The sequence below is a fragment of the Oryza sativa genome, chromosome 2, assembly GCF_034140825.1.
Source record: "Oryza sativa Japonica Group chromosome 2, ASM3414082v1".
Classification (NCBI taxonomy): Eukaryota; Viridiplantae; Streptophyta; class Magnoliopsida; order Poales; family Poaceae; genus Oryza; species Oryza sativa.
Genome location: NC_089036.1, coordinates 27,899,731 through 27,914,356, shown reverse-complemented (window position 1 = coordinate 27,914,356; position 14,626 = coordinate 27,899,731). Strand labels below are relative to the sequence as shown.

Here is a 14,626-nt window from a genome sequence, read left to right as displayed (position 1 = left end):
ATTCTCTTATACCAGACAAAAACAAAAAAGCCCTCGTGTAACACACATTAGGGATGCCGCGAAACAACTCAATCTAAATTGAGTTGCACTGATGTCATCGTGCCAGATGAGCAAACGTGTTTCTTTTGGTGTCTTGTAGAGTCGCACTTCTGCTGACTGCTGCCCTGTGCAAAGCTACATCAACCACAACTGTTTGAAATAATTTCCCATCACCTGTGCGTTTGACGCGACCCGCACTGTGTTCCTATCTTGGAGAACCATACAAGTATGGTTCTGAAAACAAGTATATGAAGGTATTGTTCTGAAAACAAGACTCTACATGCAGCAACTGACAGATATTTGTATCAAAGCATATAGCAGCGTTAAGAGTCTACAGAATTCGTGTACATCAGATATACAGCAGCATCGTTTTCAGCCTCTGAGCATCTCTCTATACAACGATCACAACCCATCAGCTAACAACATTTAAGCTCTACTCCTTGATACTCTGATGAGCCAGATGAACTGGAAAGGAAGATAGGTAGATGTCTGCTGAAGGATCCTGCTGCCTAGTTCCCAGCATTAATTCCAAAAATCCGGACCTTGTGCATGTTCGGTAGTTTAGCGACCACGAGCACTGCGACTGCAAGGGTGTTGAGGAAGAGCATAGGATGTTGGTAGTCTGTAGTGTGTGAAGCTATCAAATACCTGTCGACAAAATAGCAAAATGGTTACCACTGCATTCAGCGATGCATAATAAGCATCTTAAACATAAGACACAAGTATAAAACCACACAGCAGGTATCGTTACATATCTATGTATCATGGAGAAAATAGTTGATTCTGCATTATATTTCTCTAAAGATATTTGTCATAGGTAGGGGCCAAGGGGTCGAGGCCTAGTGGGCCGAGGGGTCAAGGCCCTATCCTGAGATTAGATTGGGTCTTTTCCTCCAGCTGTATAAGGATGGATTGTATCGTCATTCTAATTAACAAATGAATCAGAATTAGTCTCCCCAACCTAAGTCCTACTCTTACCCCTAGTAGCCGTCGCCGCCCCGCTATCTTCCTGGCCGTGTTTACCCCATATGAACCCTAACCCATAGCATATTAGGACAGCATAACAGCAGCTCTGAATTAGGCACTAAAATCTTGTCTATTTCAGGACTAGAATACTAGAAACGACCTAGGATGCCTATTCACAGTGCCTGAAAATATTTGCAACAGGAAAAATAAAGAGGTCACATGAAACATCAGTCCATATTTACTGTTCTACAGTTATAATACCATGTGTGCAAATATCATTAACCATGAGCAATGTACAGAAGCCAACAGAATCACTGTTGGTAATGCAGCTAAAGCATTCAACTATATGCCATGCCTCAGACTGATTCCAAAAATCTACTACCTCCGGTTTGGAATATGTCACTGTTGATTAGTAAAATTTTAACTTTGACCACAATAAATATTGAATGGTTAGATTATGATGTACGGAGGTTTCGTGACTGTAAGTAGGATGCAACACACTTCGTTAATATGCCATTTTTTCCAAATAAGATGAGTGGTCAAAATTTGAAGATGAACAATATCGAGTGAAAAGTATTTGAAGACAGGGAGTATCTTCTGTAACTGGAATATTGGTGTTAATGCTAAAAATAAAGATGGCTTTTTTCTCATTGCACCCTGACTAGGTATCATTGCAGTGAATGAAAATTGTAAGGCATTAATAATCTGCTATTCTCTGTCTTCTATGGAAATTCCGTATTTGAGGTGGTATTTTAAGTAGTTTTCTTGTTTTTAATCAAGCTGTGATTCTGTAATTCGCAATCATTTGTCCTGAAACCTCTGTAATAACTGGCTGTAGATTTTCTAAAGCAAAGGCCGAAATGAATTCCATTATCTAAAAAAAAATGCAACTGCTATTCTGCTCCATAACTCCAGTCAGATGGTGAAATATAGCAGGAATTTCTTCATTAACTAGAGAAGTGGCGTTTCATGTAGAAGTTAGCAGAGACCTTTATGGAAAATCCAACGATGTCAGTGTTTTTCGGGGGACAAATCTAGTTATATCATTTCCACATGATTTGGTGTATCATGTTATTAGAAGTCCAAGTTTTGAAAGTTTAACAATCTGTTCTAAAACATTTTTTTAAAGAACTAGTGCCTGAAGATGGAATACAACTCGTCTCTTAGCAGCAAGATGGGGATTATCAGGCCAAAATGAGAACATAAATCATAATTGTCATCAGTGAACAGGAGGTGATGCTACTTTGAGGCTATGAAAAGTACAATACAGAACCTCAAACACGAGAGGCTTTTTACAGTGATCATTGCAGTTAGCCTTTCATGGACAGGCTGAATTCATGCTGAAGAGAATTCATAATAGTTCAGCTAGAGCCCTATTAAAAAGACATAAATGTATAGAAGTGCAGGCTCAAGTAAATTGGATAGGATTTTATTTTCACTTCTCAAGAAAGCTAAAACAAGCATGTTATTCCCTCTGATGGGCCAAATTATGTCTAAATTTTTAAATGCATGAGTAGTTACTTGTGCAAATGTGCCACTTTCTTAAAAATCTGCGAAAGCCCAGTGATTTATGTCTATCTAGAAATAGCTGGGAAAGAGACTAGTATCATATAAGGGTTGTGCAACTACCTACATGATCAAGTATTTCATTGCAGCATATAGCTGTTGTTCAAATCAATTACTTATTTGAAACACTCCCTCCCAAAAGGCTAACTGGGGTCATACAAGCAACTATGATGGTCAAACAGCAAAAATAAACTGGAAGAATACCTTTATTTAGTACTAAGGTACAAGTATAACTGCATCCGATTCAGATGGTGTATATAAGATATATCTATGAACTCAAGCACAGAACTGTGGAATACTACCGTTAAGACAGACGTTGACTACATCATAGGATGTATAATCATTAACCGATTCTAATATCTGTAAAATAGTGAAACAACTTAAATGTCCTAACATTAGATGGCATCAAATGGGCTTAGAAAAGATATTACAACAATTTAAAATGATTGGAGCCTTTCGTTCAGAATTGACTTTACAGAAATCATAATATATGCAAATAAGCAGCTCCAAGTCTATCATGATGGTGCTATAGTGGGCTAATGAAACATTGAGTACATGTTGCCTGTTATTGCTCCTAAATCCTAAGTGCCCGCCAATAAGTTTGTATAATTGAAATGGATGCTAAGAAGTAATAGAAGAATACTTACAGGACAACAGGAACTACAACAAGGAACTTCCTGTTGCGAGTAAGCTGTTTGCCATTGTCCATTTGCTCCCACCAAGTCAATGTGTTGTACATTCCCTGGTCATCAGCAAAAGGTGTTCCCTTCTTCCAATGGAAAAAGTGGTATGTGATCTGAAACATAAGATTATTCGATTAAGTGGGAAATCATTGGACACGGTAGGTATCATCCGATGCTATAGAGAAATGCTAACGAAAATGCAAAGAGAATAGTTGGGTAACAAAAACTCAGTATCAATGAACAAACCCTATAATATACAGGTCAATGGCTTTACTTGTGTTTGTGTAAAAATAATAATCCAACCATTTATAAATGTAAGTAAGCTAAAGGAGCTTCGATTCGCAACAATGTTTGGATAGCCCTCATATAACAACATAATCATTCAATGCAAAACTACATGTTACCGCAGCACGGCACTCACAATAGAAGTGGCATTGTTATTACTCTGAATATTTATGGGTTAGCACTTTAACTTCACATTGCATGGATTACAAAGCCCCTTACCAAAGTTTATAAAACCAACTACGTTGAATCAGCGGGCACCTGAGGGAGCATTTGGACAAGCTATCCATTCACAGAAAGTGATCGCAGTCGGTAATTCAGTACCGAAATGGAAACACGGCAGATGTTCCCCTTCTGCTTTTGGTTATAAATTCTGAAAAACCTAACTAAATTTATATTGAACTGGGAGGAGACACCCTGAAACTGGTATAATAAGCTACTAAGTACTAACCCTACCTACATTAATGTGACCGCATGGCTGCACAGGATTTCAGTGTATGTCCACTGCAAGCAACTGATAGTGCCAAAACTAATACCATCAGGTAGATGGACCTAAACCATACCGTAATGCTGATGGCTATGTAAATCAATTACTCAATTTGGGACCAAACAATACGGCAATACGGCATGTAAACGAGAGGAGCATAAGCACACACACACAACAAAATGTTTAGCACAAGCACCTACACGGGACATCCACAACCATGCGCTCCACACTACCTACAGCTATATCGAAAATTCCGTCACACCCTCCTCCTCTTCAGTTCAGATCCACAGAGGCGACCCCGCTCATGCCCCACCATTTACAAAGCAAGCGCGTAGTGGCACTCACAAAACGGACGACGACGATGACGACGGGAATGGTAATGAATGGAGGACGTGGCGCAAGGCGGGGAGGATTACCGCGAAGTGGAAGAGATTGACGACGGTCCAGGCCATGCCGGGCGTGCAGCCGAAGACGGAGAGGACGAGGAGCCAGGAGAAGAAGAGGATGCAGATGTAGGTCGTCCAGACGCCCGGGTACATGAACCACTCCGTGTTCCTGTTCAGATCCGGCGGCGGCACCGCCTGCACGTACAGCTTCGCCATCGCCCCCGCCTCCCCCCTCCCTCCCTCTCCTTTCCCTCCCTCTCCGGCCGCCGGCGGTTGTGGAACAGAGCAGCGACGAGCGAGCGAGCGGCGAGCGCGTCTCCGAGCCGCGCGGCTGGGAGGGATTTATAGCGGCGGGATCGGCGGGGAGGAGGAACCGAGGCCGAGGCCGAGGAGGAGGAGGAGGAGGAGGAGGAGGAGGTTGGCTGTTTGGTTCAAAGATGGGGGGCGAAAAAATAACGCGACGGTGAGAGCGACGGGGTAGATGAGAGGCGAAAGGAAGGAGGAGACGGGGTTGGGTTGAGGCGACACGAGACGAGACGAGACGAGACGAGACGAGGTCAAAGATGGAAGGAGCGTGCGGGCTATTGGGCCCCTCATGGGCCGGACTCGCTTTCTGGGCCCTCGTACGCCACGAGTTACTGGGCCTTACTCACGTTTGAGGAGGACTTGAGGCTTACATCGTGCCACGACGTGATGGGCAGGAGCTTCAGATTCAGCTGCTGATTGATTAGCAAACTTCGAAACTAGAGAGCTTCTGATTTTTTTTTAATTTTTTATTTTGGATTTTGAGGAGCTTTTGACTTTAGAAAAGCTTTCCTAAACGGGCACTGCATCATGGATTCGAATACAAGTAAGCAGACGTCGTCAGCAAGCGAATACATTTCGTAGTCAAGGTGTCAACAAGGGCCAGCGGCAGGAAATGTATTTTAACTCTATCGCTCTGCTTTCTGCCCTGGCAGAATAGTATTCTCTTCTAGGTGAAGTAGTCTTCTAGGTGAGCGAAGGGAGATTTTATAAACTACTAATAATCTTCTAGGTGAACTAATATTTTGTTTATATAATCGGTTTAGGTATAACCGATAAGCCGTACAAAATTTAAAAAGTAACTTAAAAACATTATTTTTAGTAAACTAAAAATATTATTTATAGTAAACTGTTATATACTTATTCTTTGTGGTTTTAAAGTCAAGGCTGAACAATATACTACAAGGGAAAAATAATCAAAATAAACTCCAAATTTTAAAATCTTTGCCATCAGCCTAGTGTATGTGTTGATGGTCCTCATTTTCTCCTACTTTTGGATCAAACACTCCACGGAAACTTCTGAACTCGTTCCTGTTTCCGATTGGTCTTTAAAGAGTAATAACACTGAAATACAAGAGAGAAAGAGATCAAGGACAAGGTTATCTGCTCATGATAACATATACACACCAGAAAAAACCAGCCATGACGATGCAATTATTAGGGAAGTCATTTGCACACCAAAGGGGAAAAAACAAGTCAACAAATCACTACACACAGAACAGCATGCACCCACAACAGTGTCCTGAATTCTGATTACAAGCCTGATTCCTAAATTTGTTTAGTATTTGTACATCTTGGAATGACCAACACTAAATGGAGAGAATATCTCTTAATGATGCAATGCACATATTTTACATCCTCAAAACTTATCATATCTAACAAACCTTACCCCTTGGTAGTCAACTTCCAGCGGCAATCAGCAATCTGAATGTTTTCAGTTGATGCCTCCTAATCTGATCTAATCCAAGTGTCTGTGGTCACTGTTAATCTGTCATCTATCTGCAAGGCCAACCGGCACTGATATTGGAGATTGCTGATGCTCTGCAAACGATGGAACCCCATTCCTAATGACCTTTGATATCTGGTCAGAGGATCGGTTGAGGCTATTTTGCTGAAGTAACTGAACGAGTGACAAGAATATGTCCATCCTAGTAACATTCTTGTTTGCCTGCAAAGCCAAACAACAGAATAAGCACGCAAATAATGAAGATAGAAAGAGCAAAGCCAAAAAAGCTACTATCTTGTTCTCTACCTCGACGAGAAATCGAGCCATGATCTTGCCATCACGGAGCTCCATCAGGCCCTTCAAGATTGTCAGTCCAAATCCCCGAATTGTGTCTGCTATCTCCAGGAAAAATCCGCGTTCCTCACAAAGCATCTGTCGGACAGAAAACAAAGAGATCGTTTCAAATTTCTGCATCGTGCAAAAAGAGCAGTATACTATACTTAGTTCTGAAAAATACCTCCACAAGCATCTGACCAGGTGGTGAAAGATCCTCGATGATTATTGGGCAAACCATGGTCCGTCCTGCAACCTCATAGGCCCAAGTGGCACCACCATTATTGCTTCCAGCACTAGAGTTATCTTTCAAGACAACACCACTTGAGTTCTCTTTCAGGACAGCGCCACTATCCTTGTTGCTGATCATCTTCACATGATAGAAAGACAGGATAAGCACTAAAGCATAACTGGAATAGTTTATGTTGTGTAAGGTATAGATATGCAGTGTTCAGCATGGCATACCTTAGGTTCATCAGCTTGCTTAATTTTCTCGGCATACTTTGTTACGCTTTGCAGAAAGAGCATATGTTTGATTGTTCGGTCCAACAAAGCGTCAATGCTACACTGTTGTGCACAAGACAACAAAACTCAGTCAGTTTCCATGAACCTAGGCACAACAAAATGTAATTCAATACTGATTACCTTAGCACTGTTTGGGACTATCTCACGTAGTTCCTTGACACGATCCTGTATCTGCTGCCGGTCCTTTGGTCTTGGCCGTGTGCTCTCACCCGGTCTGGCTCTTTTCTTCACTACCTTCACTTCCTCAGGCCTTTTAACCTGGCTGACCTTGGAATGTGCCGTGTTCAAACTGCAACAATCGTCCATGGACAACGCCCCTAGGGACAGTGGGATCATCTTTGATGATCCATTTGGCACATGTTCAGACGTATCGCTACCGGAAGGGAAATCCAGTGATGGTTCTTGTTGTGGCTTGCACACTGAAAGAGAGTCCTGAAGAGTGTACGTTGGCAATTGACAGCCTGAGACAAGGCCGACTAATGGATCACCAGCCATCACCACAGCTGAATCACCCGGTGCATCCGTATTCACATTGCCACTAACACCAAGTAGTTCCTCAAAGACAGATTCTGAAAACAAGCTCCTCTCTTCAACTGACAATGGATAACTGCTTGCATGTTCTGTAACAGAATCGGCGGTAGTGGCACCAAAATGGGGAGTGTTTCCTTCTAGTAAGGCATTGTTATCGCACCATTCTTGCACAAAGGGATCAAATATTGTACCATCCAGCAAATCAGAACTTCCATTGTTACTTTTTCTGTCAGAATATAATGCTCCAGTAGCTGTTTCCCCTAGAATTTGTTTGGGTAACTCATGAACCGCAGAATCAGCCTGAGAAGTAAATCCAGTGAGATTGAACTCTTGCATTAAGTCATTCTGAACAAAAGAAGTGGCACTGTCAAATAAAATTGGCTTCAGCTCATCACCCACAGAAAAACAAGATGAGAATGAACTCTGAAAACTATATGGCTTCTCACTTTGTATGCAATATCCTAGCTTGTTAGGTGGGCATGATATCTCGTTCTCTATTCTCGGAAGATTGTTCAAACTTAAAAAAACGTCTGTTGCACTTGCCAGATTAGAATCAGGATGTTGACAGAATTTAATCTGTAGTGGGTTTTCTGAACCAATATTGTGCTGCAGCAATTTTCCGGTACTATTAAATGCTCTCACCGTATTTATTGATTTGGAGTTCACTGGCATGGCCACTATATGAGGATTCATACTGTTGCAGCTTTCATAGGAGGTGAAACCGTTTGAAGAACTCTGAGAGTATTTGCTTGAAAAACTTGCTAAACTACGTAGAGACTCTACACTTGCTGAGTTCTCCAGAAGTTTCTTGTTTTCTGGGTCAGTCTTGATATTTGTAAGACCATCTGCACTACTTAGAGAACTGAGTTGAAATTGCTGATGATATGGGAGAACATTTCTTTGAATTTCTTCAGCAGAAAGATCCCACGGAACGATTTCCCTCTGACAAAATATGCCCTTAACTTGATCCAGAAACTCCAAGCACTCAGAAATCTGGTAAATGTGAAAATTGTGTTTTAGTAAGAAATGGAGCATATTGGCTTGTCCAGATCCATAATGACAAAATAACATATTGAGCCAATGAGGAAATATACAGAACATATATTTGTTACAACACCACAAATTGTTAAACAATTTCCAACCCAAAAAAGAGAGATATTTCTTAATAGGTATAGATAAAAAAATAGCCGCTTAAATGAATTCATGTAAAAGAAATTCTACAGTACCTGAAAACAAAATATAATGAAAAAAAACGGTACCATAATCATGAAATGGCCTTTTTTTTTTTTGAAACCGTAGAAAATGGCCATTTCTACTGGATAGCTATGAAAATTAATTGCATTTGTCAACTTATACCAACCTTTTGCATGGAACCAAACTGTGCGACACCAAGATCTGCAATAGGTATTACTGCAATAGTCTGTAGATATATGTCAATTCAGTCAGGTATAATGAACCAAATTCTTCTCCAAGTTGGTATAAAGCTAGTAGTAGTATATCCTTTGTTCAATTATCATTAAAAAAATTAAAACCCAATTATAACAAAGGATCACAAACCTTTATTCCACACAGGAACTGATGCTGCCACCAAGTATAGCCCTACAAGAAGGTAACCTTCTTCTGTTAAAATAAAGAAACATCTTATTTTCTGCAATGAACTAAGAATACAGTTGAAAGGGTTAATTGGATCTATGCCAAGTGAAAATATTATTTTGAATTCATGTGGCCTTTCTACGTAATGAACCATGTGGTGTTGTTTGTCAACACACATGAGCTTTGAGTCTAAGAATCTAAATTACACCGTCTACAAAAGTAGAATTGTGACTTTAAATAGAACCCAATAAAGGAAGAACATGATAGGAAATATGTACCTGAAATAAGTCTTGGTTATCTGCATCACTTGTCTGGGCAAAACTAAAGGAGGTATCAGAAATCCATTGGCACTCTCCACTTACTAGAGCTCTCCCTATGATGCTGAGACAAAAGATGACACAATATCAGTAAGTAGTTGATCTTTGAGGGTAAAACCATCCTAAAGGAATTCAGAGAAAGAAAAAACCACAACCCCAATGAAGTAGTAGAAGTCAAACACTTAGGGAGGCAAGAGTTAGGCGGATTTGTGAAAGTCAATATTCCGAAAATGGTTAATAATTCCTTTAAAATAGTTTGAAAGGAAAATCTGTACCATATAGTTGGCCGTGGTCACGGTACAAGCAACCAAAATATCAGGCATAGTATAGATATAGAAGAGCTCCAACGGTTCAACTCACTAAAGTATAGAAAGGAAAACTTTGCCATACCCTTCTCCAACAACATGGACCTGATTAAGCATCTTCTCAACAACATTTCTGGTACCATCTTCACTGTGGAACTCACCGATCGTAAGCAACCTTACACATCAAATTAAGCATCTGTAAGAACTTGGATTACCAAAGAGCAGGAAGGATCGAGTCTACTGATTCTTACCCAAAAATAAAGAAGATATAAAAGCTGCATAGATCATACGGAAATAAAAGCAAAGAAACACAACAAAAAAATGATTGATGATGCATGATTAACTTTTGCAATGTGTCCAAAAAGAAAAGAGGAGACAATCTTTCTGTCAATTTTGGTGGAGCTACATATTATGTCTAGGAAAGGGAGGAAAAGAAACCTACTTTTTACAGCCCTGCTTAAAGTGAAGCACAATTGTGGTCAAAAGGGCTAGGGGGTAAAAATTATCGTCTACTAGTGCTGTGGAACTTTGGCACACGTATCAGTAAATTAGCACTGCCTTGCAAATTCCTCAAATATTTTTATTTGCAAGTGAAAACAAACAAGAATTATGAATACTGGTTAGCACACTAGTAGCTTACAGGCAGAAATTGGAAGGTAGCAACAGTAAACTGCCAGTGGGTATACGCTACTTCCGGCCTGAAGAAAGTTCTTGAAGACTGTGCATAAATCGCAGTAGGCTCAGTGTAAGAAATGAGCATATACGGGAAAACTAGAGTTCAGACTTCAGATGGAATTGTGTTATCATTTTCTGACAGTGAAGAGTGCAGCCATCTTAATTTCCCAAACATAACTGCAAGGTTCTTGAGATCTCAATGCGCACTCGAAATTCGAAAAATCGTGCTGGTACTATTTTCCTACAAAACCGTTGTTCATCTGTGTGACATGTAGTACCACAAAGCTTGGCCATGTCTCATTTTTTTTATCAAACGCACATGCATCAAGCACCGCGGCGCAAAAGCATGACGAACAATTTACGAACCCGGACTGGCAATCAGAAGCCCAAAATCAGGAAGGTTGGGAGCGAAAAAATCGTCCGTTCCCGTTTCCAGTTATCCAATGAAACATGCAGCGGAAAAAGAAATAGTCCCGACGCCTACTACCAGGTTCGAATCGCGTGTGTACGCATGTATAGGCAAAGCTAGCAGCCTAGCTAGCACCGATCGAGTGGATCTACGGTAGAGACCGAGAGCTAGCTCACTGACTCACCGTGGGTCGCGACGGTCGGAGCGCCAGATCGCGGCGTAGCACCATCCCCCGCCGCGGCAGAGCGCTCCCAGTCCCAGCGACTCCGCCATGCATCAAGCTCACCGCCCCGGTTGTGCTGTGCACCAGTAGAAGAACCGAAGCGTGGCGTGGGGGCGCTGTGCGTAGCGAACGAACGTAGCGTGCGCGGGGAAGAGAGAGGGAGGGCAGGGGGAAGGAGGGGGGGCAAAGGGGTTTAAGCGCACATCGTGCGATCGAGGGCGCGATAAATACTGTAGGCGCGGGGAGCGGCGGGGCAGGCAAAGGGAGGGGGAAGAGGTCGCCTGTAGGCTGTAGCTAGTAGCTGGTGCCTCCCTGGCCCGCCTCTCGGGCCGCGTTATGAGTTGGTGACCGCAATTTGCAAGGGTAGACGGTAATTTCTGCCGTTTTGCCCCTCGCGTATTTGGGTCGGGGGATTAAGTAGCTAGGCCGGTGCGGGCGGTGCCGCCGCGCGCCGGTACGTTGAGTTGCTGCTCACCTCTGAAACCATCACCGGACCCAGCGTTACAATACTGACTAGGGTGTGTTCGCTACTGTCTGTTCCCAGCCTGGAATATTATGCACGTAAAACAGAATGGTGTATTAATACGTGATTAATTAAATATTAGCTAATTCTTTTTAAAAAATAGATTAATTTGATTTTTAAGCAACTTTTTTATATAAACTTTTTGTAAAAAACGCACCATTTAACAGTTTAAAAAGCGTGTGCACGGAAAACCAGGGAGATGGGTTGGGAAAAGGGGTGCCAGGTGTGTTCGCTACTCCCGTTCCCAGTCTAGAAGAGTATGCACGGAAAACGAAGCAGTACATTAGCGCGTGATTAATTAAGTATTAGCTTTTTTTTCAAAAATAGATTAATTTGAAATTTTTAAGCAAATTTCATACAGAAACTTTTTGCATAAAACGCACCGTTTAGCAATTTAAAAAACGTGCGCGCAAAAAACGAGGGAGAGGGGTTGGGAAAAAGGGTGCCGAACACACCCGCTGCCTTCGGAACTCATCCTTCCCGACCTCTAAAAGTTTGAGGTAGAAGCTTTGCATAGAGTAAACTCGGTAGTATAGAATAACTTATCGCTATCCAAAAATAGTGGACATTTCACAATGATTTACATGAGCCGGCCATTTTTTTAATTCAATTTTACACTGCAGGCAATCTTCTATGAGCTTACTTATGAAATTAACTTATGCAACATAGGAGTAACTAAAATTATTCAAACCTAGTTTTTTTCCTGGGAAGAGAACGTACTGCAATATCCATCCTTGCAAAGTGCATGTTTACATGACTTCTCCAAATGAGAATTGATCTGATATCGATAGTGCACCTTGTCTTTTTCAGCTAGCTTTATTATCAAGATCGAGTGCCCTATGTATATATGCACCTTTTCCATGTGCATTTTCAATGGATGTTCGTCGAGCTACATATGGGTCTAAGCAGTAGCAATTAGTCCTAATCATCGAGCGTCATTTTCGTCACTCATACTCAAAGATATCTGCTCTGGATTTGTGCAGAGTATAATACTGCAAATCAAGTCCACGACGGTTAGTGGGATATATATGGATCACCATGACGTAAAACTAACGTGAATCAGTTTGAAGCCAGTTTGAACTGTCTCCGTAGATTAAACTGAATGACGAGAAGTTTAGGACTTTATCCTGGCAGAGAATTAGGACCACTTCTGTCCAAATAATGTGGACTTCTATTCTAAAGTATATGTACGACGCTAATTATTGGTTTTTTTCCCTAGCAACGGCACGTAGATCTACTACTGGCGTACGTACCTTGAGGAAGAGAATAAAATCATGAACTGCCATAAGACAATGCAATGACTTGGGTGGCAGAAAGATATTGTAGTCATTGACTGTATCACTGTGCCTTTAGGTCAGTTGTCAAAATGAAACTATTTCTCCACCTACATTCTTCTCTCAAGCAAACACAGTCATTATTCTTCACCTACATTTCTTTTCAACCAATTACACACTTCCTTTAATCATTATCATCTATTTTTAATACTTGTACCAACATAAGAAATACTTATATTTTGGGATGGAGAAAGTATTTTGATAGTATGTTTGTTTTGTGTTGAAAATACTACTATATTTTCTATAAATTTTATCAAACTTAAAAGAAGTTTGACTAGAAAAATAATTAAAACGAAAAATAGATAGAGTAGCCTATTTTGCAAGCCCACGAATACATAAATTTATCATACTAACATGTTCCCATGCTAGTACTACAATTGTTGCTAACAGAAACAGAATAGGACACCTATGGTTAATTCTGCACTAGTATTATTCTTGCTACCAAGTGCTAACCCAATCATATGTGGTCACCTACTTCTGAGGCTACCAAGAGAATATTTCTAGGGTTTCCTTCCACTGCCTTTTTTTTGTAGTGATGCCTGACTTTTCATGATTGTCCCTCCAAATACGCCAACCATTTCACAATCATTTTGCAGCCTGGTAGGGCAACAAAGGGAGAGGAAAGGGTGTATAAATTAATTAGATATTCACTGCAATGTGTAATTGCATTGTATGGTCCTACTGTACCAGCCTCAGTACTAATACTCCAGTATGTAATAGAAGAAGTTCGATTCTAGTGGAAGAACATTAGATCACAAACTCATATATTTCGAGTTCATAGAAGTTCAAATTATCATTATTGAAATAAGAAGTTCAAACTATACTATGTTTCCAAATGAGACTTTTTCAGTATTTTGGACGCGGCCTTGACTATAGATTTTACTTATAGCAGAGAGTCTCAACATTTTGGATTCAAAATTTTGAGATGACCCATCGTTTTTATGCCCAATTTATATCTTAATACTAAATGTTCAGCGGCTGATTGTGATCGGGGATCTAAAAAACCGTCGCAAGTTTTTTTAAAAAAACTTTCAGACGTAACTATAGTATAATTGAAGTGTAATTATATTGTAACTACATTGTAACTGTACTGTAACTATACTATAATTGCACTGTAACTACACTTTACCTACAATATAACTTTTAAAACTTGCATTCAACGATGCTTTGGTTAGATAGTACTGTGATCTTACGCATGATACGTGTGAAGATTTTTTTATAGTATTTTTTCTTCATGCATAAATTTTGAGATGATCTGATGGTCACAAATCTAAAAGTTTTAGGGGTAAAAAACTTACCAAAAGTTTTCTAACAAATCCGTTGTGGTCATACTAGTGCGGATTCATGGGCAGTACTTACTCAACAGTGAGGTCAAGGGCTAGTTAAAGGCTAGTTGAAGACACGTAGCGTCCCATCATTTTTGGCGTTAAGGCCCATAATTTTGTCTCTTGAAGCTTTCCAAGTATATGTACGTAGTCTGGCAAGGTCAATGACACGATCCAAAAGGCCTTGCTTTTGCTCGAGCTCTCATTTCCACATGCCCCTCACTTCGTGAAAAGAAGAGAGTACTGGATGGACTACTCCGGTTTAAGGATGCTGAAATTAACGCTGGATGCAGTTCGTTACCAAATGTGTCGTGCTAAATTTGCCGGACTCTAGTTAATGCTTACTTAACCATACATGCATGTCAAATTAGTAG

The 14,626-nt window shown here is 40.7% G+C and overlaps 2 protein-coding genes across 3 annotated transcripts; both read right to left on the bottom strand.

Annotated features, from left to right (window-relative positions):
- Window positions 1-320: 320 nt before the first annotated feature.
- On the bottom strand, window positions 321-4,871 carry LOC4330292 (uncharacterized). Its single transcript, XM_015772114.3, has 3 exons — window positions 4,440-4,871; window positions 3,219-3,367; window positions 321-687 (listed from the first exon to the last, which is right to left on the bottom strand). The coding sequence occupies exons 1-3, from the start codon at window positions 4,623-4,625 to the stop codon at window positions 549-551; spliced, it is 474 nt and encodes a 157-aa protein (XP_015627600.1). The 5' UTR covers window positions 4,626-4,871; the 3' UTR covers window positions 321-548.
- A 962-nt stretch (window positions 4,872-5,833) lies between these two features.
- On the bottom strand, window positions 5,834-11,236 carry LOC4330291 (transcription factor bHLH157). 2 transcript variants are annotated; one of them, XM_015772236.3, is made up of 11 exons: window positions 11,032-11,236; window positions 9,849-9,938; window positions 9,420-9,522; window positions 9,106-9,147; window positions 8,909-8,968; window positions 8,191-8,541; window positions 7,138-7,848; window positions 6,958-7,059; window positions 6,677-6,862; window positions 6,466-6,591; window positions 5,834-6,381 (listed from the first exon to the last, which is right to left on the bottom strand). In XM_015772236.3, the coding sequence occupies exons 1-11, from the start codon at window positions 11,118-11,120 to the stop codon at window positions 6,205-6,207; spliced, it is 2,037 nt and encodes a 678-aa protein (XP_015627722.1). In that variant the 5' UTR covers window positions 11,121-11,236; the 3' UTR covers window positions 5,834-6,204. The 2 variants fall into 2 exon arrangements, with proteins under 2 accessions (XP_015627722.1, XP_015627720.1); XM_015772234.3 differs by having other exon boundaries at window positions 7,138-8,541.
- Window positions 11,237-14,626: the final 3,390 nt, after the last annotated feature.